This window comes from Callospermophilus lateralis, chromosome 13, assembly GCF_048772815.1.
Source record: "Callospermophilus lateralis isolate mCalLat2 chromosome 13, mCalLat2.hap1, whole genome shotgun sequence".
Taxonomy (NCBI): domain Eukaryota; kingdom Metazoa; phylum Chordata; class Mammalia; order Rodentia; family Sciuridae; genus Callospermophilus; species Callospermophilus lateralis.
This window is the reverse complement of record NC_135317.1, coordinates 31,049,388-31,074,728: the sequence shown is the minus strand read 5'-3', so window position 1 is coordinate 31,074,728 and position 25,341 is coordinate 31,049,388. Positions and strand designations below refer to the sequence as shown.

The 25,341-nt window shown below is 34.7% G+C and overlaps 1 protein-coding gene across 1 annotated transcript in view; it reads left to right on the top strand.

Moving 5' to 3' along the window:
* Gpr158 (G protein-coupled receptor 158) overlaps positions 1-25,341 on the top strand; it is a 411,653-nt gene that overhangs the window by 364,891 nt on the left and 21,421 nt on the right. The window contains exon 7 of the mRNA XM_076832133.1: positions 15,232-15,470. Coding sequence (XP_076688248.1) covers positions 15,232-15,470 — 239 coding nt within the window. The remainder of the gene's footprint in view (positions 1-15,231; positions 15,471-25,341) is intronic.

The following is a 25,341-nucleotide window of genomic DNA, read 5'->3' as shown; positions in this document are numbered from 1 at the left end:
TTTTTTTTCTCTTATTATTTTTTTAGTTTTGTGGTGGTGGTGTTCTTAGAAGGAATTTAAATTTTTTAGAAATTTTATTGGCACATTATATTTATTAGTAATAGTGGAATTCATTATGAGATATTTATACATGCATATAACATAATTTGTTCAATATCACTCCCCAATAACACCCATTTCTTTTCTCCCTTTCCTTAATTCCCTTCCTCTACAGTAGGGGACTTCCTTCTATTTTCACAAGGTCCCCTTTTTGTCTCCTTTTTTCGCTGCAGCTTCCATAAATGAGAAAAAACACATGACCCTTGACTTTCTGAGGCTGGTTTATTTCACTTAACATGATGTTCTGATGTTCTCCAGTTCCATCCATTTTCCTGAAGAGGACATAATTTTATACTTCTATATGTCTGAATAAAACCCCATACCACATTTTTTAATCCATTCATCTGTTGATGGGACAACTTGGATGTTTCTGTAAATTGGCTTTTCTGAAATGAACTGCTATAAACATGGATATGCATGGATTTCTACAATATGCTGACTTGAATTCTTTTGGATAAATACAAAGCAATGTTATAGCTGGGTCATTTGGTGGTTCCATTCCTAGTCTTTTGAGGAATCTCCATACTGATTTACACAGTTATACTAACTTGCAATTCTACCAATAATGTGTAAGAGTTCCATTTTCACCACATCCTCAGCAGCTTTTATTATTTGTAATAAAATGAAATCTCAGTGTTGATTTGTATTTCCCTAACCGCTAGAGATGTTGAACATTTTTCATATATGTGTTGATCATTTGTATTTCTTCTTTTGAGAAATGTCTTTTTTGCCCATTTTTGTTGGTTAAGCCCTTTGCATTCTTTATGTATTCTGCTTGTTAATCCTCTCTCAGAAGAATATCAGGCAAAAATTTTCTTAGATTTATAGGTTCTCTCTTTACACTCTTTTGCTGTTCAGACCATCTTAATTTGATGCCATCCCATTTATTAATTCTTTTTTTAAATGGTCCCATTTGCTTTTTTAAAAATTATTTTTTAGTTTTGGGTGGACACAATATCTTTATTTTACATTTATGTGTTGGTGAGGATCGAATCCAGTGCCTCACACATGCTAGGCAAGCACTCTACCACTGAGCCACAATCCCAGCCCCCATTTATTAATTCTTGATTTTATTTCCTGAGCTTTAGGAGTCCTTCCAAGTAAGTTGTTGCCTGATCTTATATGCCCGAGTGTTGACCCTATGCTTTATTCTAGCAGCTATAGAGTTTTTGGTCTAAATTCTAGGTCTTTGATCCATTTTGATTTGACTTTTGTGCAGGATGAAAGATAGGGATCTAATTTCATTCTTCTACATATGAATATACAGTTGCCCTTCATCACTTGTTAAAAAGTCTCTTTTCTCAAAAATATTTTTGAAACTTTTATAAAGGAGCAGATAACTGTGTCTGTGTGGGTTTGCCACTGTTTTATATTCCACTGGTCCATGTGTCTGTTTTTATGCCAGGTTCATGCTGTTTCAGTTACTATAGCTCCAAAAGGAGCCGTCAATTGGCTTGGTGTATCTTCCTCCCTTCTGCTTGTCATGATCATTCAGCTAAAATTTGGGGGCCAACAGAGGTGAGGCAAAGAACCTCACCCCCCCCCCCCGCTGGTACAAAGACCTCTACACAGGTGTGGCTGTATACTGGACCAGTAGTCAGTGACGGGTAAGATCCAATTACAATGGTACCAACCTAAGATAACGGGTAAGGACCATATGTACTATTGGACAACCTAAGGCAGGCACGGTTCCTAAGCCACATGCTTGTTGTTTAAACAGAGAGGGGGAGATGTTGAGAGCCACAGCCAAAGGGGCCCCAGCAAACTTTCAGACTGGCAGCTGATGATTGACTCACAGCGGCCCCAGCAACATCTAGCTGATTGGCTCCTTTGCGGTGATGCTCATTGGAGATGCTCATAGAGCTGTTTCCCCGCCCTTTCAGACTGCCAGCTGATGATTGGCTCACAGCGGCTCCAGCAACGTCTAGCTGATTGGCTCCTCTGCGATGATGCTCATTGGGCTGTTTCCCTGCCCTTTGAGGCCACGGAGCTGCTCATTGGGGGACTTTTTTGGCTCTGCCCATGCGACCCAGCCAATCGGCCTCAAGAGCAGGAGGATTGTGGGAGGTGGAGAGGCTGGTGGTGGAGGAAGTGGCTTGTGGGAAGCCGGTGGTGGCAGTTGGGCTCTGAGGGTTTTTTCCTGAGGAGCTGTTTTGTTTGGCGTATGTGGTTCTAAAAATAAAGTTAGTTTCTTTTGACAAGTGGCTCCTGAATTGTGCCCAGCCAGACTGCGGCAGAAATTCAGTATTGTGATGCCTTCAGTATTGGTCTTTTTACTCAAAATTGTTTTTGCTAATCTGGGTTGTTTTATTCTTTCATATGAGTTTTAAGATTTTTTTATATTTCTGTGAAAAATGTCATTGATATTTTAATGGGGATTGTATTGAATTTGTAGATTACTTTTGTAATATTTCCATTTATACAATATTAATTCTGCCTATCCATGAACATGGGAGGTCTTTCCATCTTCTGGTGTCTTCAATTTCTTTCTCCATTGTTTTATAATTTTAACAATAGAAATCTTCAATTATTTGGTTAGATTTATTGCTAGGATTTTGTTGTTGATGATGATGATGTGTGTGTTGGCCATTATTTTTTCAGACTTTTTCCCAGACCCTTTTCTTTCTTCTATATTCATGAGACTCCTATATTGTGCATATGTTGGTATGATTGATGCTATACCACAGGTGTCTTAAACTTTATTCAGATTTTCCATTCTTTTTTTCATTTCCCATTTTGTGGCATTCTTGAACCATATACAAAGACAAGTGAGGTTTGAATCAGTTTAGATAAAAGGGATGGTAATCAAGACTGAGCATCTGGATTACAGAGAAAAGTACTTGGAAAAGTATTGGAAATGTGGCAATTTTGGAGAAGCAGATTTGTGTGTTTTTAAAAGATAATATGTTTCTAAACCAGCTAATATTTCTCTTTTGGTAAAATAATTGAAAAAAGTACTCACATAAGAGTAAGAGGATCATTTTGTAGTGATTCCGCTACTCACTGACTATAACTTTGGATAAATGACCCCCCGGCTAAGCTTCATAGTTCTTTCCTTTTTTAAATAGGATCAGAACAGATACTCCCAATATTTCTTCCAGGTCTAACCATCTAAGATTTAACCTATAACAGTATTACAACTTAACCAACTCTCCCTCCCTTCCTTACTTTCTTCTTTCCTTTCTTTTTCATCATTCCTTTTTATTCTATCTACCTACTATATGGTGAGAAGAAAAGAAAAACAATGTGTAATATGAAAACTTGAGTAGATCACTAAAATTGGTAAAAATATACATATTTGAGAGACCCAGTTGTGACTTTTCTTTCTTATAATAGCAGTAACAGTATATCAAAATAGTCTTGTTGAACTACATGTCTGAAAAATGTCTAAAATCTATTTCTGTCCAGGTGATGCCTATACTTTGTAATGCTTGCCTAAAATCCATTCAGTGACCAAAAAGTATTTTTAGTTTACTTCTGAAAATAATATTTTGAAAAATTGATGAAAGTGTTGATGTATGGGGGAACTTGTCACTATTGAAAACAGAATGACAGGCAGCAACCTGAAACCCTTTTTGTACAGTTTACTCTCCAGGCTTTTTTTGTCAAGAATCAGATGGCTTTACATTCATAATAGGTACCTATCTCCTCAAAACTTTTATAACAAGAATTTATTGAGTTTCTATGAAGGTAGGAAGATAAATAAGACTTGACTCAAATAGAGAACTAAAGAATGTTAGGATTATTCCAATTAAATTAATAAATGGGATGACTCAAAGATGTATATATTCATTCCTTTTTTATAAAGAAAAGAGATGCTATAAAATTACAAACAAATGCAAATTTTCTGAAAATGGAAAACTCACTAGCAGCTTTAAATTCTGGTGCCAACATAATGAAAACTCAAAAACCTATCTAGCAGACTAGAGCAGCCTATTGGAAAGGCACCTATACCTATTTTAGGAAAAAACAGTCTGCAGCAGCAATTATTAAACTTAAACCTTTGACATAATTACTTAGAGGGTTTGTTAAAATAGATGGTTAGTCCTCCCTCGACTTTCTGAATCAGTATATCTCTATGGGATCTAAGAACTCTCATTTCTAACAAGTTTCCAAATGATATTGGTGCTACTGATTTGGGAACCATGAGTTAGAGAACAAATACATTTAAACTGAGATATGAAGGGATAAATAGGAGATAGCTGAACCTTATGTTTGTATTGTTTGGAAGAGCAGCAGTGAGGAAGATGGGAGCAAAGATTCAGATAGACAATGCCTGCATGTAATCCAGAGGGATCTGAAGGACTATGGGAAGGAGAAATTAGTGAGAGATGAGGCTACCATGGTGAATAAGAACCCACATTTAAAAGCCTTTTACATGAGTCAGCCTTCTTATATCAGAGAAAACATTTGGCATTTGTTTTTTGGGGGTTGGCTATAGTGGGGAGGGAGGGGGAGCATGGGAGGACTAGACAAACTCTAGATAGGGAAGAAGGGTGGGAGGGGAGAGCGGGGGCAGGGGGTTAGCAAGGATGGTGGAATGTGATGGACATTATTATCCAAAGTACATGTATGAAGACACAAATTGGTGTCAAGATACTTTGTATACAACGAGAGATATGAAAAATTGTGCTGTATATGTGTAATAAGAATTATAATGCATTCCATTCTCTTTTTTTCTTAAAATCAATTAAAAATTCTTAAAAAGCCTTTTACATAGGACAGAGGCACCTATGATTTGGGTTAATACACATGGAAGAATTGTAAACATGGGAGCAACATGATCAGAGTACAATATGGAAGGATCATGTGGCTTCAGCACAGAATATGCACTAAAGGTGGGTAGGCAAGACCAGTAAGGGCAATCCAAGAATTGTCTATCACTATACTAATCTGCTACTGCTTTTTCACTTCTTACACATTTCTGGTTAGAACTCATATGACTTCACTGTTAGGACTTGTACTTAGATTATTAATTAACTTATGCATATGCAAGTGGTACCATAGGAAAAAGGTAGTGGCCAGGATTTATATAGTGACAGTGAGGATGGAAGAAATAGAATTTGAAAGATTATTAAGACATAGAAATTAAATTATTGATGATTTTTTTTATTGCTGGAATGTGGGTGAGGAAAAAAATCAAAGTTCATTCTTAGGTTTTTACTTTGTGCAGTTAGGTAGTATTGTTCACTAAGATGGGTAACAGAGCAAGATGGGTTGAAAGTGGGCAGAATGGAAAGAGGACTGATTTTATTTGGGGGCCTGCTCATGTCCAATAGACCATTGAGTATATAGATATTGGGCTCAGGAGACTAATCTGAACTGATGATATAGATTTGAGACTTATTGACAAATAGTTAGCAAATGAAATGTGGTAACAGATGGAGTTGTTTAGGTGTGACATAGAGAATAAGAATAGAAATTGTGACATTTAGGAGATCCTTGAAAAACACTGCCATTTAAAGGGAAGTCTGAGGAAGAGGAATCTGCAATAGAAACTAAAAAAGAGCTGACAGGAAGAAATTCACGATAATGTGACACAGAGGAAGCTGTGCACTTCAATCATGCCAAAAGCTGGAGAGAGATCACATAAAATAAGGAGTGAATAGTACCAATTGCATATTCATAAGTTAATTAATAACTTAGTACAAGTTCTAACAGTGAAGTCATATGAGTTCAAACCAGAAATTTGTAAGAAGTGAGAAAGTAGTGGCAGATAAGTATAGTGATAGACAATTCTTGAATTGCCCATTTTCTTCATTATTTCAGCATGATTTCCATGAATTTATCTATTATTAACAATGACAGCTAAAATTATACTTTAAATATGCCTTCATAATAAATTCTGGAACTATCTAGCAGTCTTCTCATATATGCTTCTTCAGAAATAGTTAGTCTTCTGAACAGATGGTTTCCTAAAGATTTACCTTTGAAAAAAATAGTGGAAAGGTCATCTACATTGGAAGTTTAATGACTGTATTTCTTTTTACAGCTGTAGTTCATAAAAACACATGTATAAGTATTCTTTTTTAGAATATGGATTCTAGGAGTGAGCTTGTATAAACTAACAAGTGCTCATATATTTTAAGGTATAGCAGAAGGTTCTCATTTTACTTTAAGGTAGTGCTAGAAAAGTGCATCTTATGCCATGTTACAAAAACCAATATACTGAAATACATAGGTTTAAATACATACTTGTATAATACTTCCTATTATTTGAGAGCCAGTAAAATCAATAATGGGAGACTCATGATGGCTTGGGCTTAGCTTTGCTTTTACATCTCTGGAGATGAGATTATAGGATATATGGCAATCTTGAATTCTCAGGATGTACAATAAATACCCAAAGGGTCATGTGGGAAACATCAACATTTCTGATAATTTAGAAGTGAAATTTCTTGATTTAAAGATTACCAAAATTAGATCTTATAGATTCACTCTGCAATCAAAGTTCATTTGATTAAGGAAATAGTTATTTAATGAACTCACTACTAACTGAGTTTTAGTGTTTCAGTGAGGATTATAAAAATCTTCAAGTGCCAGAAAATGATTTATTTTTTACATTTTGCCATAGAAATAAAATGTAGATAATAACTACTTTTCCCTAAGGCAGTGGTTTTTCAACCTTATAAAAATTCCTTGTATAACTTGAAACTCCCTGAGAGTTCCTATATATCAGGGATCAAACTCCTCCTTCCAAGCAGTTCTACCCACCATCCCCAAAGAAAACTTATATTTTTCTGCTTATACTTTGTGATTGCCTTCAACCAGAATACCTCCTACCTTGTTTATTTTCTCCCATTTCTATGCATTGATGTCTATCAAGGTTCAGATGAAATACCACATGTTCTATTAGGGTAGTAGACTTACTAGCTACATACAACATGTACTATGTGCTGTTTCATATATTAGCAATTTCAGACTTATTTTGAGTTAGATTTTAAGCTTCTAGAAGATAAGAATCATATCTTATGCCTCCCTTGTTGCCTAGATAGCTAATGCATGATTGTTATTATTTCTTCATTATAATTATCCTATAGATATTCTAATTAAAGGTAAAGATAGAATTTGTAATAGTATTTTTTCCCTAGATAAATTATAGAAGACCAGAAAAATAGGTCAGGTTTTCTCTGTTGAGAGCCCTAGTCATTCCCAATTTAGAACTCATCCAGTTATAACCAGAAATGATTATATGTTCACAGTGATGCATGCCTGGTGAAACATGCTCCTGCAGAAATAATACTGGAACTTGCAAAAATATTAATTTTCCAAATTATTTCTGCCATTTTTTGTGGAGTTCTTTTGAGTCTTTTGATCTGCTAATTTACAATGAAAGACTTCTTATCCAAAATAATTAGGAGTAATATTTGGTCAATATCTGGTCATTTATAAGGTTGGTTAAACAAAAAGGCATTATGTAATAATTTACCACTCTTTTTGAAATAAGGCCTCTTCTTTGACTATGGGTCTGATATTTAGATTTTGTTGTTCTCTTTCTTAGCCTAAGTCACCAAAATGCATTATCTGCTACACTGTGTTGTAGTGGTTACATTGGATTCCTGATGTGTGTGTTCTTTAAATAGGAATAAGAATCTAAAAATTGTTTTGGAAGAAATCTGAATGTAAAATCTTCCTAGATTTATAAGTTTATGGACTATTCCTATATGTTGATTTATGTTAAACCAAAATTTTGTGAAAAAAATGTCAGAATGCTGGTAAAGAGTTAAAATCAACTGAGAATATTCTATGGATGAAAGTGAAGAATGAACTAGATAGAGGATTCCTATAATAAGGTTGGATTTTTACTTTCCACAATATTTAAATGAGGAACAATTCTAACATACCATTTAATCCAATAGTTCTTAACACTGGCAGTTTGAGTCATATATACAGAAAATACTCCAAATTTTTAAAAATCACATTTCTTATATCATCCAAATCTCCTTCATTAATGTAATGATATTATGCAATTTACCTAGTGTTTAAATATCCCTCATTGTTTTTATAATTATTTATTATTATTTTTGGTAATGTGATAAAATGACTGTGGAATTTTGTCCAGAAAATACTTTTGATGATATTATTTTTTTAGAGTTATGGAAAACTTTATTTTCTTTTTTTCTTTTTCTTTTTTTTATTTGTTTTAATTAGTTACACATGACAGTACAATGATCTTGACATATCATACATTTGAATCAGGTGGGATATAATTTCTCATTTTTCTGAGTGTACAGGTTGCAGAATCACATTGGTCATGCAGTCACATATATACCCACAGCAATAATAATGTCTATTTTATTCTGCTGTCCTTCCATTCCACCCTTCACCTCCCCTCCCCTCCCATCACTTCTCTATACGAATCTAATGTGACCCACTTCTTTTTTTTTCCCTCACATCGTCATACCTGAATTCTGTATAATGAAGTGAGTCTCCTTCCCTCTTCCATGCAATTCCCCTTCTCTCTCCTTTTTCCTCCCACCTCTCTTCCCTATCTAGAGGTAGTTTTCTTCTCATGCTCTTCCTCCCTATCTCTCCCTTATATCAGAGAAGACATTCAGCATTTGCTTTTTTGGGGATTGGCTAACTTCACTTAGCATAATCTGCTCTAATGCCATCCATTTCCCTGAAAATGCCATGATCTTGTTATTTTTTTAGTGCTGAGTAATATTCCATTGTGTATAAATGCCACATTTTTTTTGTCTATTCATCCATTGAAGGACATTTAGGCTGGCTCCACAATCTAGCTATTGTGAATTGTGCTGCTATAAACATTGATGTGGTTGTGTCCCTGTAGTATGCCGTTTTTAGGTCTTTTGAGTATAGTCCAAGAAGAGGAATAGCTGGGTCAAATGGTGGTTCCATTCCCAGTTTTCCAAGGAATCTCTATACTGCTTTCCAAATTGGCTGCACCAATTTGCAGTCCCACCAGCAATGTATGAGTGTACCTTTTTCCCTCGCTAGCACTTGTTTGACTTCATAATGGCTGCCATTCTTACTGGAGTGAGATGGTATCTTAGAGTAGTTTTAATTTGCATTTCTCTGATTGCTAGAGATGGTGAGCATTTTTTCATGTATTTGTTGATTGATTGTATATCCTCTTCTGAGAAGTGTCTGTTCAGGTCCTTGACCCATTTGTTGATTGGGTTATTTGTTTTTTTGTTGTTTAACTTTTTGAGTTCTTTGTATATCCTAGAGATTAGAGCTCTATCTGATGTGTGAGGGGTAAAAATTTGTTCCCATGATGTAGGCTCCCTATTCACTTCACATTTTATTTCTCTTGCTGAGAAAAAAAAAAAAACAAACATTTTAGTTTGAATTCGTCCCATTTGTTGACTCTTGGTTTTAATTCTTATGCTATAAGAATTAAGCGTCTTATTAAGGAACTTGGGGCCTAACCCCATGTGTTGGAGATTAGGGCCTACTTTTTCTTCCATTAGATGCAGAGTCTCTGGTTTGATTACTAGATCCTTGATCCATTTTGAGTTAACTTTTGTGCATGGTGAGAGATAGGGATTCAATTTCATTTTGTTGCATTTGGATTTCCAGTTCTCCCAGCACCATTTGTTGAAGATGCTATCCTTTCTCCATTGCATGGTTTCAGCACCTTTGTCTAATATAAGGTAGCTGTAATTCTGTGGGTTAGTCTCTGTGTCCTCTATTCTGTACCATTGGTCTACCAGTCTGTTTTGGTGCCAGTACCATGCTGTTTTTGTTACTATTGCTCTGATGTATAGTTTAAGATCTGGTTTAATGATACCACCTGTTTAACTCTTCCTGCTTAGAATTGCTTTAGCTATTCTGGACCTCTTATTTTACAGATGAATTTCATAATTGCTTTTTCTATTTCTGTGAGGAATGCCATTGGGATTTTGATCAGAATCGCATTGAATCTGTAGAGTGCTTTTGGTAATATGGCCATTTTAATAATATTAATTCTGCCTATCCATGAGTAAGGTATATCTTTCCATCTTCTAAGGTCTTCTTCTATTTCTCTCTTTAGGGTTATATAGTTTTCATTGTATAGATCTTTCACCTCTTTTGTTAAATTGATACCCAAGTATTTTATATTTTTTGAGGATATTGTGAATGGGGTAGTTTTCCTCATTTCCATTTCAGAGGATTTGTCACTGATATACAAGAATGCCTTTGATTTATGGGTGTTGATTTTATATTCTGCCACTTTGCTGAATTCGTTTACTAGTTCTAGAAGTTTCTTGGTAGAACTTTTTGGGTCTGCTAGGTATAGGATCATATCATCAACAAATAGTGCTAGTTTAAGTTCTTCTTTTCCTATATTTATGCCTTTAATTTCTTTCATCTGTCTAATTGTTCTGGCTAGTGTTTCAAGAACTATGTTGAATAGAAGTGGTAAGAGAGGACATCCCTGTCTTTTTCCAGATTTTAGAGGGAATGCCTTCAATTTTTCTCCATTTAGAATGATGCTGGCCTGAGGCTTAGCATAAATAGCTTTTACAATGTTGAATTAAGTTCCTTTTATCCCTAGTTTTTCTAGTGTTTTAAACATAAAGGGATGCTGTATTTTGTCGAATGCTTTTTCTGCGTCTATCGAGATGATCATATGGTTCTTATCTTTAAGTCTATTGATGTGGTGAATTACATTTATTGATTTCTGTATGTTAAACCAGCCTTGCATCCCAGGGATAAAACCCGCTTGATCATGGTGCACGATCTTTTTGATATGCTTTTGCATCCTATTTGCCAGAATTTTATTGAGGATTTTTGCATCTATGTTCATTAGAGATATTAGTCTGAAATTTTTTTTCTTTGAAGAGTCTTTGTGTGGTTATGGAATCAGGGTAATATTGGCCTCATAGAATGAATTTGGAAGTACTCCCTCTTTTTCTATTTCCTGAAATAGATTGAAGAGTATTGATATTAGTTTTTCTTTAAAGGTCTTGTAAAACTTGGCTGAATATCCATCCGGTCCTGGGCTTTTCTTGATTGATAATCTTTTGATTGCTTCTTCTGTTTCCTCACATGATGTTGGTCTGTTTAAGTTGTGTATATCTTCCTGACTCAATCTGGGAAAATCATATGACTTAAAGAATTTATCAATGCCTTCTCCATCTTCTATTATATTGGAGTATAAGGTTTCAAAATAATTTCTAATTATCTTCTGTATTTCTGTAGTGTCTGTTGTAATATTGCCTTTTTCATCCCATATGCTAGTTATTTGGGTTCTCTCTCTTCTTCTTCTCGTTAGCTTGGCTAAGGGTCTGTCAATCTTATTTATTTTTTCAAAGAACCAACTTTTAGATTCATCAATTTTTTCAATTTCATTGATTTCAGCTCTGATTTTAGTTATTTCTTACCTTCTACTGCATTTGCTGCTGACTTGCTCTTCTTTTTCTAGGGCTTTGAGATGTAGTGTGAGATCATTTATTTGTTGGCTATTTCTTTCTTTCTTTCTTTCTTTTTTTTTTTTTTTGAAGAATGAACTCCATGCAATGAATTTTCCTCTTAGTACAGCTTTCATAGTGTCCCATAGATTTTGATGTGTTGTGTCTGTGTTCCTCCTTGATGTCTTTTGTAACCCATTGTTCATTCAGTAGCATATTTCTCATTCTCCAAGTGATGTAGGAATTTTTCTTCCTTATTTTATCATTGATTTCCAATTTCATTCCATTATTATTGGATAAAATGCATGGTAATATCTCTACTCCTTTATGTTTGCTAAGAGTTGCCCTATGACATAATATATGGTCTATTTTGGAGAAGGATCCATGTGCTGCTGAGAAAAAAGTATATCCACTTGATTTTGGTTGATATATTCTGTATATGTCAATTAAATCTAAGTTATTAATTGTGTTATTGAGATCTATATTTTTTTTATTCAACTTTTGTTTGGAAGATCTGTCCAGTGGTTAGAGAGGTGTGTTACCCATGATTATTGTGTTGTGGTCAATTTGTCTCTTGAACTTGAGAAGAGTTTGTTTGATAAACATAGCTGCACCATTGTTTGGGGCATATTTATTAATGATTGTTATATCTTGTTGGTGAATGGTTCCTTTTAGCAGTATGTAGTGTCCTTCTTTTTCTCTTTGGATTAACTTTGGCTTGAGTGTATTTTTTTTAATATGATTATGGACACCCCTGCTTGCTTCCGAGGTCCATGTGAGTGGTATGATTTTTCCCAACTTTCACCTTCAGTCTGTGTACGTCTTTTCCTAACAGATGAGTCTGTAGGCAGCATATTGTTAGATCTTTTTTTAAAATCCAGTCTATTAGCCTATGTGTTTTCATTGGCAAGATTAAGCCATTAACATTTAGGGTTACTTTTGAGATATGGTTTGTACTTCCAGCCATGTTTGTTTATTTTTGTTATTTAACTTGATTATTTTTCCTCTTTGATTAGTTTTACTCCTTACTGTACTACTTCCCACTGTTGATTTTCATTGTTGTTTTTCATTTCCTCTTCATGTAATGTTTTGCCCAAGATGCTTTGCAGAGCCGGTTTTCTAGCTGCGAATTCTTTTAACTTTTGTTTATGGTGGAAGGTTTTTATTTCATTGTCAAAACTGAAGCTTAATTTTGCTGGATACAAGATTCTTGGTTGGAACCCATTATCTTTTTGCATTTGAAATACGTTGTAACAGGATCTTCTAGCTTTCAGTGTCTGTGATGAAAAATCAGCCGTTAATCTAATTGGTTTACCCCTAAATGTAATCTGCCTCCTTTCCCTTGTAGCTTTTAAAATTCGCTCTGTGTTCTGTATGTTGGACATTTTCATTATAATGTGTCTTGGTGTGGGTCTCTTGTGATTTTGTACATTCAGCATCCTGTAGGATTCTAGGATTTGGATTTCCATTTCATTCTTCATGTCTGGAAAGTTTTCTAAATTATTTCATTGAATATATTGCTCATTTCTTTGGTTTGGGCCTCTATACCTTGCTCTATCCCAATGACTCTTAAATTTGGTCTTTATATGGTATCCCAGATTTCTTGGATGTTCTGCTCATGGTTTCTTATCAGCTTTTTTGAGTTGTTTAGGCTCTTTTTGAGATGATATATTTTGTCTTCATTGTCTGTTGATCTGACTTCTAATTGTTCTACTCTATTGGTGATACTCTCACTTGAGTTTTTAATTTGGTTTATAATTTCCTTCATTTCCAGGATTTCTGTTGGTATTTTTGTATAACCTCTATCTCTCTGTAGAGTTGATCTTATTTGCTTCTTGGATTTGTTTATGAAATTCATTGTCAAAGTGATTTTTCATTGTCTGCATTTGCTGTCTAAGTCTTCCTTGAGACTCCAGATCAACTGAAACATGTATATCTTGAAATCTTTATTTGACATTTTTTCTGCTGGAGCTAACAACTCCTCTATTGTTGAGTTGTCCTGTATTGTTTGTGTTCCTTTCCCCCCGCCTTTTTTTTTTTCATGATGCTCATGTTTCTTTCCATCTCTGTGTGACTGCTGTGTTATTATTTACTCCTATAAATTTGTGTTGTTTTTGTATAGCTCTGAGGTCTCTCCTTTGTGATGGGAGATAATGTCTATAGATGTTGGGTTCAATTGTAATTTAAAGTAAATTCATTAGCTTCATAAAAGGCATACAGGTTCTGGTGGCGTATAGAGAATTGAAGGTTGGACATAGGACTTTATGTTTAGGATGAAAGATGTGAGGATATGGGGGTTAATATATCTTTGCTACTTTGGAGTAGAGTGCTAATGAAGGGGGTTATTAACAGAAGAATAGACAGGAGTATTTTGGGGTATCTAAGTACTTGGGGGGACTATAAGAAGCATATAAATGTTCACCTTTTTGCATTTAGTAAATTACATGTAGTTGAAATAGTAACGCTTGGAAGGTTGGGAGGGGAAGAGAAGGGGGAAGAGAAGTAAAAAGAAGAAGAAAGTGAAAGAAAAAAAATGTACTCTTAGAGTTTTGTTTTCTTCTTTACCAGTAGATGGCATTGTGCATTCCAGGTTGAGTCTCTGCCCTCAGGATGTAGGAAGCAATCCATGTGGGGCAGCTCTCCCTCCCCTGCCAGGCCCTCTCCAATCCCCATCTCTTTGGGTTGTTCCAGGTCTCTATCCCCCCTCACTTCTCCTGCTCGCCAGGCCCCAGTCACTGGGACTCCTCTCCACAGCCCTGGGTTCAGTCTGGGCGTGTGGCGCCCTGGTCACCCCGTGCTCATGATCAGCTGAACGCTCTTTGTTGGGCACTCACCAAGTCATCACCGTTGATCTGTCGCTAATCTCGCTGTCCGTGAGATCCACCCAAAGCTGAAGAGGTAGATTTTCCAAGATGGCGACTGCCCGTTTCCACACCGGGTGTCCGGTGAGGGGGAGGAAACTGGGTTGTTTCTTCACTAAGTCCAAACTTCAGTCCTTGGTCCAATGTCCCATGGAGATGCGACTGGGAGTCTGGAGCATTCTATCTCCAAAGGATCCGAAACTCTGTGTCTCTAAGTTGCCAGCACTCCTCAGAATTCAATTCCATTAATTCTGCTGGCAGCGTTCAGTTCCACTGGCTGGTTTCCACTCATGGAGCAACTCGGGGTTTCTCACATTCTGGACTGTTTTTGTGACCAGCCCCTGTTTATAATCCTGTCACAAGCTCCATGAAGTTTAAATTCATGGATGAGGGCTCCTATGAAGGGGAACATCTGTCCACCAACTGGGAGTCACGTAACGAGTTCTCCTCTAATCCACCATCTTGTAATCAAAAATGATGATATTCTTTTATGAAAACAAATAATTGGTTCAAGGAAGAATTTGACTTAATATAATATTTAAAAGCTAACTACTTACTTTCAGAACTATTTTTTGATCCTTCAGAAACCCTGTTATTTTGGTAATGTTTTTCTACAGATTTTTCTAAGTCTTCAGAATTTTTCTTGAAATAATAAGACAAGTTCAAAAGAATTCCATCAGATATGAATTTGTTGACCAATGGCTTCTAATGAATATATTTGTTCAACTATTGGAAGGTAAACTAAAATGAAATAAAAATATGAACAAAGTATTTCTGTTTTTTCTCATGTTTAAACTTCGTATACTTTAGTTTTGGTGGTTTTAAATTTTAGATAGAAAAATAAGATATTTTATTTTAGAGTTTTACTTTCTGTTAGGTTTACTTTCACATTTGATCTTCTGTGTTTCTAGGGTTTTGAAGGTGTTTCTTTCACGAACTGCACAACGAATTCCATACATGACTGGTGGCCGGGTCATGAAGATGCTGGCAGTAATACTCTTGGTAGTATTCTGGTTTCTCATTGGCTGGACTTCATCAGTATGCCAGAATTTGGAGAAGCAGATTTCACTTATTGGCCAGGGGCAAACATCTGATCACCTCATCTTCAATATGTGCCTCATTGACCGCTGGGATTACATGACAGCAGTTGGTATGTGATAACTGGTTCCATGTGATTGTCTTGTCCTTTTTTTTAGTAGGATTAAAATTGACTTCTTTATAGCTTTGCCAAATATTTTCATGAAACATAAAGAAATTTTACCCAATATGGTCTTGGTTGAACAAAATTATGAAAATGAGCCTGATGACTTATGGAATACAAACTTTTTCCAGAAGTTTCCATTCTTTTTCAAAGGTATATAGCTTTGTTGAAAAAAAAAAGTAATCAGGTAAATCAGAATTGAGAACTACTGTGAATAAAGGCAACTTTTGTGTGCAAACAAATTTTCTGTTTTCCATCTTATCAATTGGCCTCCATTTTGATTACTAATTGTTATTATCTTGACTTATGTGTTTAGTTGGAAGGAAAAATAAGAAGCATGTCAATATTTTTCTATACTTTTAGTCCTGTGTTATATCAGATTTGGTATATAGAGTACTTTTTGTGAAGAGATTGCCTCTTCAAAACTTCAGATTTATTATTCTTTCCAAGTTTATCTCTAAAGAAAATTTATCAGTTGTTCTCTAGAGATTCAGTATTACACAAAGATCAAGCCATGCTACTGGGTGGGGTTGGCGGTGGTATGTGGCAGAGAAACTGGAGAATGTAGAAGAACCACATCAAAACTTAGGTTAAAAATACAGGTTACTTTTCTGGCACTCCAATTTTTAAAAAAATAATAGAAATACAATACAGAGATATACAATACGGAGATACAAAAAACAAATAATAAAAGAAAATTCTTTATTATTTTGTTGTTGTTCCCTCAATAAACATAGAACAGTATTTAATTTTGAGGGTAATACACAAAAAATACAGGGGCTGGGGTTGTGGTTCAGTGGCAGAGTGCTTGCCTAGCATTTGTGAGGCACTAAGCTCAATTCTTAGCACCATATAAAAATAAATAAAGGTCCATCAACACTTAGAAAATACTAACATTAGAAACAAACATACCTAATAAAATATATATTTATTAGATTACAATTCAAATGTAGAATATTTTTCTGGGCAAAATATTTTAGAATATTTTGAATATTTTATTCATAGATTCTATGAACCTGAATCTCTAATAATTTAGTAATGTGGGCATATAAAGGGAATGGTTATAATTACAATATATTTACTTTATTAATGTATCTTGAACAATATGGCTTTCAGAAAATAAAGCAGAAAGTAAGGTAGGAAGCAATTCTGATTTGAGTTTAGTCTTAACATGAAAATAAATCAATTAATATAAAATTTCTACTTGGTAGAAGCCTCTGACTCCTTATTTTATACTTTTTGGTGCAAGTTAGCCAAAGTAAGAAAAGTCATTTTCTTATATTGCTATAAAGATAAGTCCACTAGTTTCTGCTATTTTATTAAAAAGAAAACTCAAAATAACACAAACAAGCAGATAGTATGACCTATCTACCTAGCATTTTTTACACATTGGCTTTAAGATGTCAAGAACTTTTTAAAGTTTATATTGCTCTCTGAAGAGTGTATATATTTCTATATGTAGACATATGTAGGAATATAAAATTGACAACATTCTGTAATTCCTCTTATATAAACTTTATTGAAAATTAAGAAGTATATACCATTAACAAGATTCACTGAGTACCTATAGTTCTTCTAGTGCTGTGTTGAACACTTTTGTGGAAATATACAATGTTTAAATGTTAATATACAATGTTTTCTTTCATCAAGTCACTTACCATTGGTTAATGTAAATAAATAAGGTTTGTTACAAATTATTAAGAAGCAAAATTAGGTGTCAAAAACTCTTGATGCATTAATAGTTCAATTAAGGAAGGCAAGAGTTTGGACCAAAATCAAGGAATCTTTATAAAGAAGCTCCTTGAGCCATGGGTAATATTTAGGCTATTATAAAGAGGTGCAAAGAACATTCCATTTGATAGGAATTGTGGCAGATGGAGGTGGGTGGGAATTATATGAAACATGAAGGAAATGTCTTAGTAGAAAAGAGTTGAAATACATTGTAATAATGCTAGATGGCTGTTTATTAAAAATATTTAAAAGGAATTTAGAAAACCAGGAAAGTGATATGAGGTATCAGTAAATTCAATCTTGATTGCTTTCAGAATGTGTTTTTTGTTTTTGTTTTTGTTTTTTTTATTTTTTAAGAATGTGTTTTTTTAAAAAGACAAATGTACCAAATCTAGAGTGTGGGATGGAATTATTACAGGGAGAAAGCTTTAAAAACTGATCCTGAAAGCATGGCCCCATGAGCAGCATCACCTGGGAACTTACTAGAAATGTAGTTTGGGGCCACATTCCAGACTTTCTCAGTCAGATGCTCTGGGACCTAGAGCTCAGCAATCTGTGCTAAATAAGCACTCGGGTGAATCTCACAGTTTTCTAACACATAGAAACACTTACTCCAAGGAAGTAATCAGATGAACTTCATGGAATATAATGATCACTAATCTCAGTTCAACTCTGGCTGTTTCATAACATTCTTACAGATCCCCCGATGAAGGACCACTGGAACATTCTTATAATTATTATTTCACGTCTCATGTCTTTCCTCCAAATTGTCCATGTTTCTTTTTCTCTTTGCAGATGACCTCTGCTTGAAAAAGAAATAAAAAAGAGCCATCAGATCTTAAAATTCTTGCCTATGTATCTGGAAATTTTCCTATATCCATACTTACTCATATCTTTTCTCCCACACATGATCTTAGTAGACATCTAAACCTGTGCCACTCTCAACCAATACTTTAATCCCTTGATTTCCAGTGATCTCTCCTACTTTATATAACCTTTTTGCCATCTTAAGCTCTCCTACTTCCACAATCACTGAAGAATTCCATTCTGACCACAATGTTCCTAACTCATTTGCTTAACTACCACTCATACAATAGCTATTCAGTATCACATAACAAATTCATTTGTACAGTCACATGCCACATAATAATGTTTGGGTTAATGGCAGTCTGTATATTCAATGGTGATCCCATAAGATTATAATGGAGCTGAAATTTTATTACCTACTGATGTAGTAACCATCATACATCATGGTTCAGCACATGACTCATGTGTTTATAGGGATGCTTGTATGAACAGACATCATCTACTGCCAGTCATTTGCCATATACCACTATGTACAGAAGCTAAAATTTGATAGTGATCATAAATGACTGCTACTGTGTTATGTATTTACTTAAAATACTTTTCATTGTTATTTTAGAATATGCTCCTTATACTTAAAGTTTATTGCAAAACAGTATGCTGTGTTGCTTGAGAAACAGTTCTATGCATCTCATTTTTACTGAGTCTCTTGATGCCACATCAAGTGACTGACCTATCCATGTAGGTTTGTGTAAGTACACTTCATGATGTTCACACAATGACAGAATTGCCTAGCACATTTCTCAGAATGCATCCCAAACATTAAGCAGTGCATAAGTATATGTCCACTAAATTCTGCCCTCCTTCAGAGAAAAAAACTTAAATAAGTAGCAATTTTTTCCACTAGTGAGGAGGGAACTAGAAAAGCAATGGGTATTTTTTTATACATTAATTCTGGATAATTCTGGGAAAGCATACCTAGAGAGCAAGGGGGACTGATCCTACTTCCCATTCCTGAGGGAGGTCACTCAGGACAGAATGAAGATGCACAGCTTGAGAGGGTTGCAGTGAATTCAGCTCCTTAGCCAGAACCAGGCCTCCATTCAGGTAAGAAGGTTAGAGAAACTAAAAGAGATGAATGATGGAGCCAGAGTATAGGTCATGACTTTAGGAATTAGGCAGAAGTAGCAAGACTTGAGAGACAGGAATTCAAGCAGTACTCCCAAAGGTGTTAGGTGATAACACTGGGATCTCAGAAAAACAAGACTTTAGTGATAAGGGTACAGGGACCTAGAAGCAAGAGGAAGTTAAATTGTGGGGTAGTGATGTTTTCATTATCTCCCCATCATGTCTTTGTCCTGTCGATTTAGGACTGTCGAAAATATGAGCCAGGAGGTTGCTGTAATTTTTTTTTTTTTTTTGGTACTGAGGATTGAACCCAGGGCACTTAACCATTGAACCACATCCCCAGTCCTTTTTATTTTTTATTTTGAGACAGGGTCTTGCTAAGTTACGTAGAGCCTCACTAAGTTGCTGAGGCTGGCTTTGAAGTTGCAATCCTCCTGCCCCGGTCTCCTGAGCCACTGGGATTACAGGTGTGTGCCACCATACCCGGCTGCTATGTTTTTTTTACACTATCCTATATTAATTTTCATGTATTTCTCTTTCAGCATGTAACATAATGATATTCTACATCTAATCTCTCTTAACTTGATGTTTTCCAATGTGTAGCAAAAGCCTCTTTTTTAGTTCTACATACCAGTTTCTTAAAGTAGCTGTTTACCATTAGATTTTTTTTAATATTCAGAGATTGTCATATAAGAATAAATTTATATATCTTCAGTCAGCTTGAAAATCTGTACTGAAAGATAAATTTTTTTCTCCAATTTTGTGCAGAAATGTTTTTATGTAAAGTAGGGGCTGTGGAGAGGCAGGAGATGGGTTTTACCTTGAGGCTGTGGGAAATCATCACCAAGAAGTTGTGTAGACTCACATTAGTTTCAGGAGTTAATTGAAGAGGGAAAGGAAGGGAGAAGGGAGGAAGGAGAGAGGGGAGGAAAATATATTAACAAGCTTGCATTTGAGTTAGCTTTACCTATATAAAATGATGTGATTTATTAGTACAAAATAAATGACTGGAAGAGCAAAATGCTCCTTTTTCCACTGAAGTAGAGCTCTAGTTAGAAATGTAGATCATAAGCCTGACACAATGGTGCATGCCTGTAATCCCAGTAGCTCAGGAGGCTGAAGCAGGAGGATCGCAAGTTCATAGCCAGATCCGGCAATTTAGTAAGGCCCTAGGCAACTCAGTAAGACCCTGCCTCTAAAGAAAAATATTAAAAGGGCTCGAGATGTAGATCAGTGCTTAAGTGGTCCTAGGATCAATCCCCACTACAAAAAAAAAATGTAGATCATAAAAATAAAGAATGGTCCTTTCTGTTTTTGCTTTATTGCATACAGATATTCCAGAACTGCTCATATGCATGATTTTCCTACCACAGTATTTTAGAAAGAAATAGGGAGGTAGAGGAAACAACTTGGAAAATTTTCTGAGTCTCTATGAGCTTCAATTTCTCTTTGAGGAAGTGATTAGAAACATAGAAGGGAAAAATTACTTTCAGAATCCTATTGTTATTTATGTCTGTTTATAATTTTCAAAAATCATTGTCCTGTATAAAAACTTGTGAGATAAGCTTTAATGGAAAGCAAATAAGGATATAAATGCTGCAACTGTGGAAGACAGATGGATCTTGGACAATGTGAGAAGCATTTTAAAGTACTCAGTTTTATTTTTAAAAAATATTTACATGGTAGAAAGAGAATTTTAAAATTTGTATGTTCCAAAGTATTTCTAGATCAAATTAGAATTTCTATTAAGAGTTAAACTGCATACTTCTTTGAGAATTATTTGTATCTCAAATAATAATGTAGTACTTATTATTTGATTCAGGACTTTGATTTTTAAGTACATTTAAATATATTTTCTGTAGAGTACTACTAAAGGCAAAACAAAGTATCCCTCCATTAGCTCATCCCTATTTCCTCTCCCAACCTAGATATGTGAACATTTCATTGTTAAATGCTTCACTCTGTATCCCTGACACCTAACACATTATCTGTCAGTTGTAGACTCTTGATAAATATTTACTAGAAGAACAAAAAAATGAGCTCAGCTTCCTCTTTAGGTATTTTATATTGTGAGAATTAGACAAAGATAAAGAAATTCATTAAATCTAAAAACTTAGAAGTTAAGACAATTGTCCTCCATTTTATTTTAATGATAAATTTTGGGAGGTATTTTTGAGCAATTTGTATAAATTGGCAATCCCCAACTATTTTTTTGAAACTCTACCTTGATTTCCATAACAATCCACATAATAGATTGATACAAACTTGGCATGGTAAATGAAAGTTATAATATGAAAATTATTATAAAGTATAATTGCAAATATTGAAGTAGAATACAATTTATGTGCTTCTGTTGAAAGAGCTGTGCCATAGATGAAGGAGCTGAAACTTGGAAATGTTTTCCTAAATTAATGAAAAAAAGTCCCAAGTTATACTTATTTTGAAAAATGTAGCTAGTAGGATTGCCAGATATTTTTCTAAATATAGCAATAACTTGACAGTCAATTGTTCATGTTCAGAATTTTTCACAATAGCATTAAAATTCATCATATTAAGAAGTCATAACATTATTCCCTATGAGTTTCCTAACTACTACTACAGACAAGCGAGTAGCATTGACTTCTCGAGCCTGAACTAACCTTTATGATTTCCCTCCTAGAGGCATGTTTTCACACTGACATTTAGATATCCTGGGCACTATCCTCCAATACAATGCTTTCAGACTTGGATACATGAATAGCAGAGGTGGTAATATAATGGACTTTAAACTTTGGTATATGTAGTTGGATGGCACTCAATTTCTATTCCACATTTAGAACATATTGAAGATCTGAAATAGTTCCAGTAACCAAGAAAAATTAGAATAAGTGAGAACATTTTTACTTTACCTATAATAAATAAATCAACTGCAAAAAAAGTGACTAATAGATGATAATGTCAAGAATACTTATAACTTCTACTTCGTGGCTAAATCTGTCAGACTTGAGTGCAAATTTACGCAGCCACTGAACTTGCCTAAGTTTTCAGTTTCTTCTGGAAGTTAGGTAATGATAATAAAATGCGATGAAATGGAACATAAGTGAGACTAAAGCTGTTTTTACTGATTTTCTAACCTAGCTCAAGAGTATAGACAGCATGCTCTGTGTAGGCTGCTCTTTATCATCTGCTATCTTCTGTTATTCTAGTTTTACATCTCACTAATATGGCCTAGCTCTTCTCAACAGCATTTTTATGTTATAATAATTATTCCCTGACAAAGGCCCTGTTATAAATTAACTCCATCAATGCCTAAGCTGTCTTACAGTCTTGGAAATTCCTTAGAGTGTGACAACCCTTGTTACAAATTGTCTTCACCAAGTTGGAAAGAAAGATGTAGAGAGAAATCTAAGCAATAATTGAACAGGAGTGAGAGGCTTGGATATACATTTCATTTGAGAATTTTAAAATATTTGTGCTCTTAGTGAATTCTGACATGGATTATCCCACTGTTCAAAAATACTAGTTACTGTGAATTTTACATAGAATATTTTTCACTACAGAAAATATGATCTTTATTTCATTTTCATTGACATGTTCTTCTTTGTACTCCTCCCTCCTGGCATAATATTTTAAATACATGTCACAGACATGGTATTCAGTAATTTAATTAGCCATATGCCAATGTTTAGAAGGAACTGAGACAACTATAGTAACTCTTTTACTGTGTTGTGAGGGAAATTCTGAAATAGCTATTGTTTCTAAGGATTTAAACACTTAATTATCTAGAAGATTAGGTGACATTAAGACAGGTGAGATGTGAAAGAAGTACCATTTAATGAGTATCGAGGAAAATATATTAGACTTCATTTGTCTTAATGCTCTTGATTAAGGTTCATTGCATACATTTTATTGTATTGTATTCTAATGTACCCTATGCCTTCATCTATGCTGCATTACTTTTACTATTTTTTAAATACTTTAAAAATTTTCATTCAAAGGGTGAAAGCCTGACCTCTCTAAGAGTTTGCTTTGGCTTGGGCTACATAATTAGAAACTATCAAGGGCTTGCTTATTTGCTTTCAAAACAATCAATGTGGGGGTTATTTTTTTACTTATATATCACCTCTTCTGAAAAATATTCTACTTCTTTAAGGAGTAATCAGTTATATAATACTAAAGTACAGAAAGAAAGAATAATTTATAATTACTTTAATTTTGGAAGTTAATGAAATCCTGACATAATTGTTGAGATTGTCTTGGGATATAACTCCAGTGCCACAGTTCCCTTCTAGGGCATGAGCACAGTGACTAAATCCTCCCACTAGACCCTGCCCCTTAAAGATTCTACCACCTACTAATAGTGCCACAGGCTGGCCACCAAGCCTTGAACTCAGGACCTTTGGGCAACCTTTTAGATCGATACTATAGCACAAATCCCTGTGAAACCCTAGGATTTTAAAGGTGAAAAAGAAGAAGAAGGAAATCTTTTGTTGCTTGAACAGAGATAACCCATATATTAACATGGTTGTCAGAAAGATTTGAGTGGTCCTTTTCCTTGTGTTGAAAGAAATATCAGTTGAAATAACAAAGTGTTAATTCAAGTTACTGTAAGTTCCAACGTGGTGTTATATCCCTACCCATTCTGATTTCTGCACTAATACTAAAGAGAAGAATCTGGCACTATCATTTCCTTTGAGAAGAGGTTTAATATGTAGGAATAGAAGATTTGAAGGTCTTCCCTTTTTCAGCTCACCAAAACCATTCCCAGTAGTAGTCAAACCTTGGGATAACTTTAATAAGAAAGAAACCATTGGCCAAAAAAACAGCAGATTTTTTTAATGACCTCATTAAAATTATTCAGTAGTCAAGCAATATCCTAATCCAAACCTAAATCACTAAATAGTCTCAACGATTTTAGCTGCAAAATTATGCTAACTTCTAAGGAAGGTAAACTTTCTTTAACTTCCAAAAGAGAAAAAGATGGTGCTGGAGGTAAAAAATTAAGGTATAAAATAAACTAATTTATTCTTTCTGTTTGCCCTTTAGCATCATTCAAATAACCCCATCTCAAAAAAATGAAACATTTTCCTATAGAGTTAGAATGTAAATAAATAAATTAATAACAACCCTCACTACAGTCATTCAAAAAATACTCAAATTAACTGTTGAAAAGCTATTTGTGAATTTTTAGTGATATAATCCAGGCAAAGGCAAATAAATTGTCAATGCTGTTAGGCTTTCATAAAAGATCAGAAATTAAAGTACATTTGTAAATCATAGTAAGTAATTCCAAATTTTGCTCCCTACCCAAATAATAATGTTTGTGTACATAGCAGGGATGGGGAAATGAAAGACCTTGACCTTATTGCCTGAGGATCTGTTATCTTATTTTTTTTTTATTATTAGTTGTTCAAAACATTACAAAGTTCTTGACATGTCATATTTCATATATTTGATTAAAGCAGATTATGAACTCCCATTTTTACCCGATATACATATTGCAGATTCACATCGGTTACACATCCACTTTTTTACCTACTGCCATACTAGTGTATGTTGTATTCTGCTGCCTTTCCTATCCTCTACTATCCCCCCTCCCTTCCCTTTCCCTCTCCTCCGCTTCCCTCCCCTCCCCTCCCCTCCCATCTTCTCTCCTTACTACATCTACTGTAATTCATTTCTCTCTCTTGTTTTTTTCCCCTTTCCCCTCACTTCCTCTTATATGTAATTTTGTATAACAATGAGGGTCTCCTTCCTTTACCATGCAATTTCCCTTGTCTTTGTGAGCTTGGCACTTCTTTAAGACTGAAGTCTCTGGATTTTGTGAACGTTCTGTCACCCCATATCAATCTTTTAAAATTCTAAATGTATATGTCAGAAAGAAAGATAAAAGCCTATTTTCTCTATACTTACTACTTAAAATGCAGTAGTGTCTGTGGGGAAAAAACTTGGTCCAAGTTATAGAAATACGTGAAGAGAAGCATCAAAGAAAAGTGAACCTAAAAATGTGTGCCTATTCACAGCAGTCTTGCCTCAGAGAGTTATCTAGCAATGAGTGGGTAAGAGAATAGAATAGCCAGGTCACCATCTGATTTACAGTCTCAGTATTCCCATAAATTTCTCTGATCCAAGTTTGAAATTTTAGCATTCAGAATTCTATTTCCCTCCTTTTAAAAGC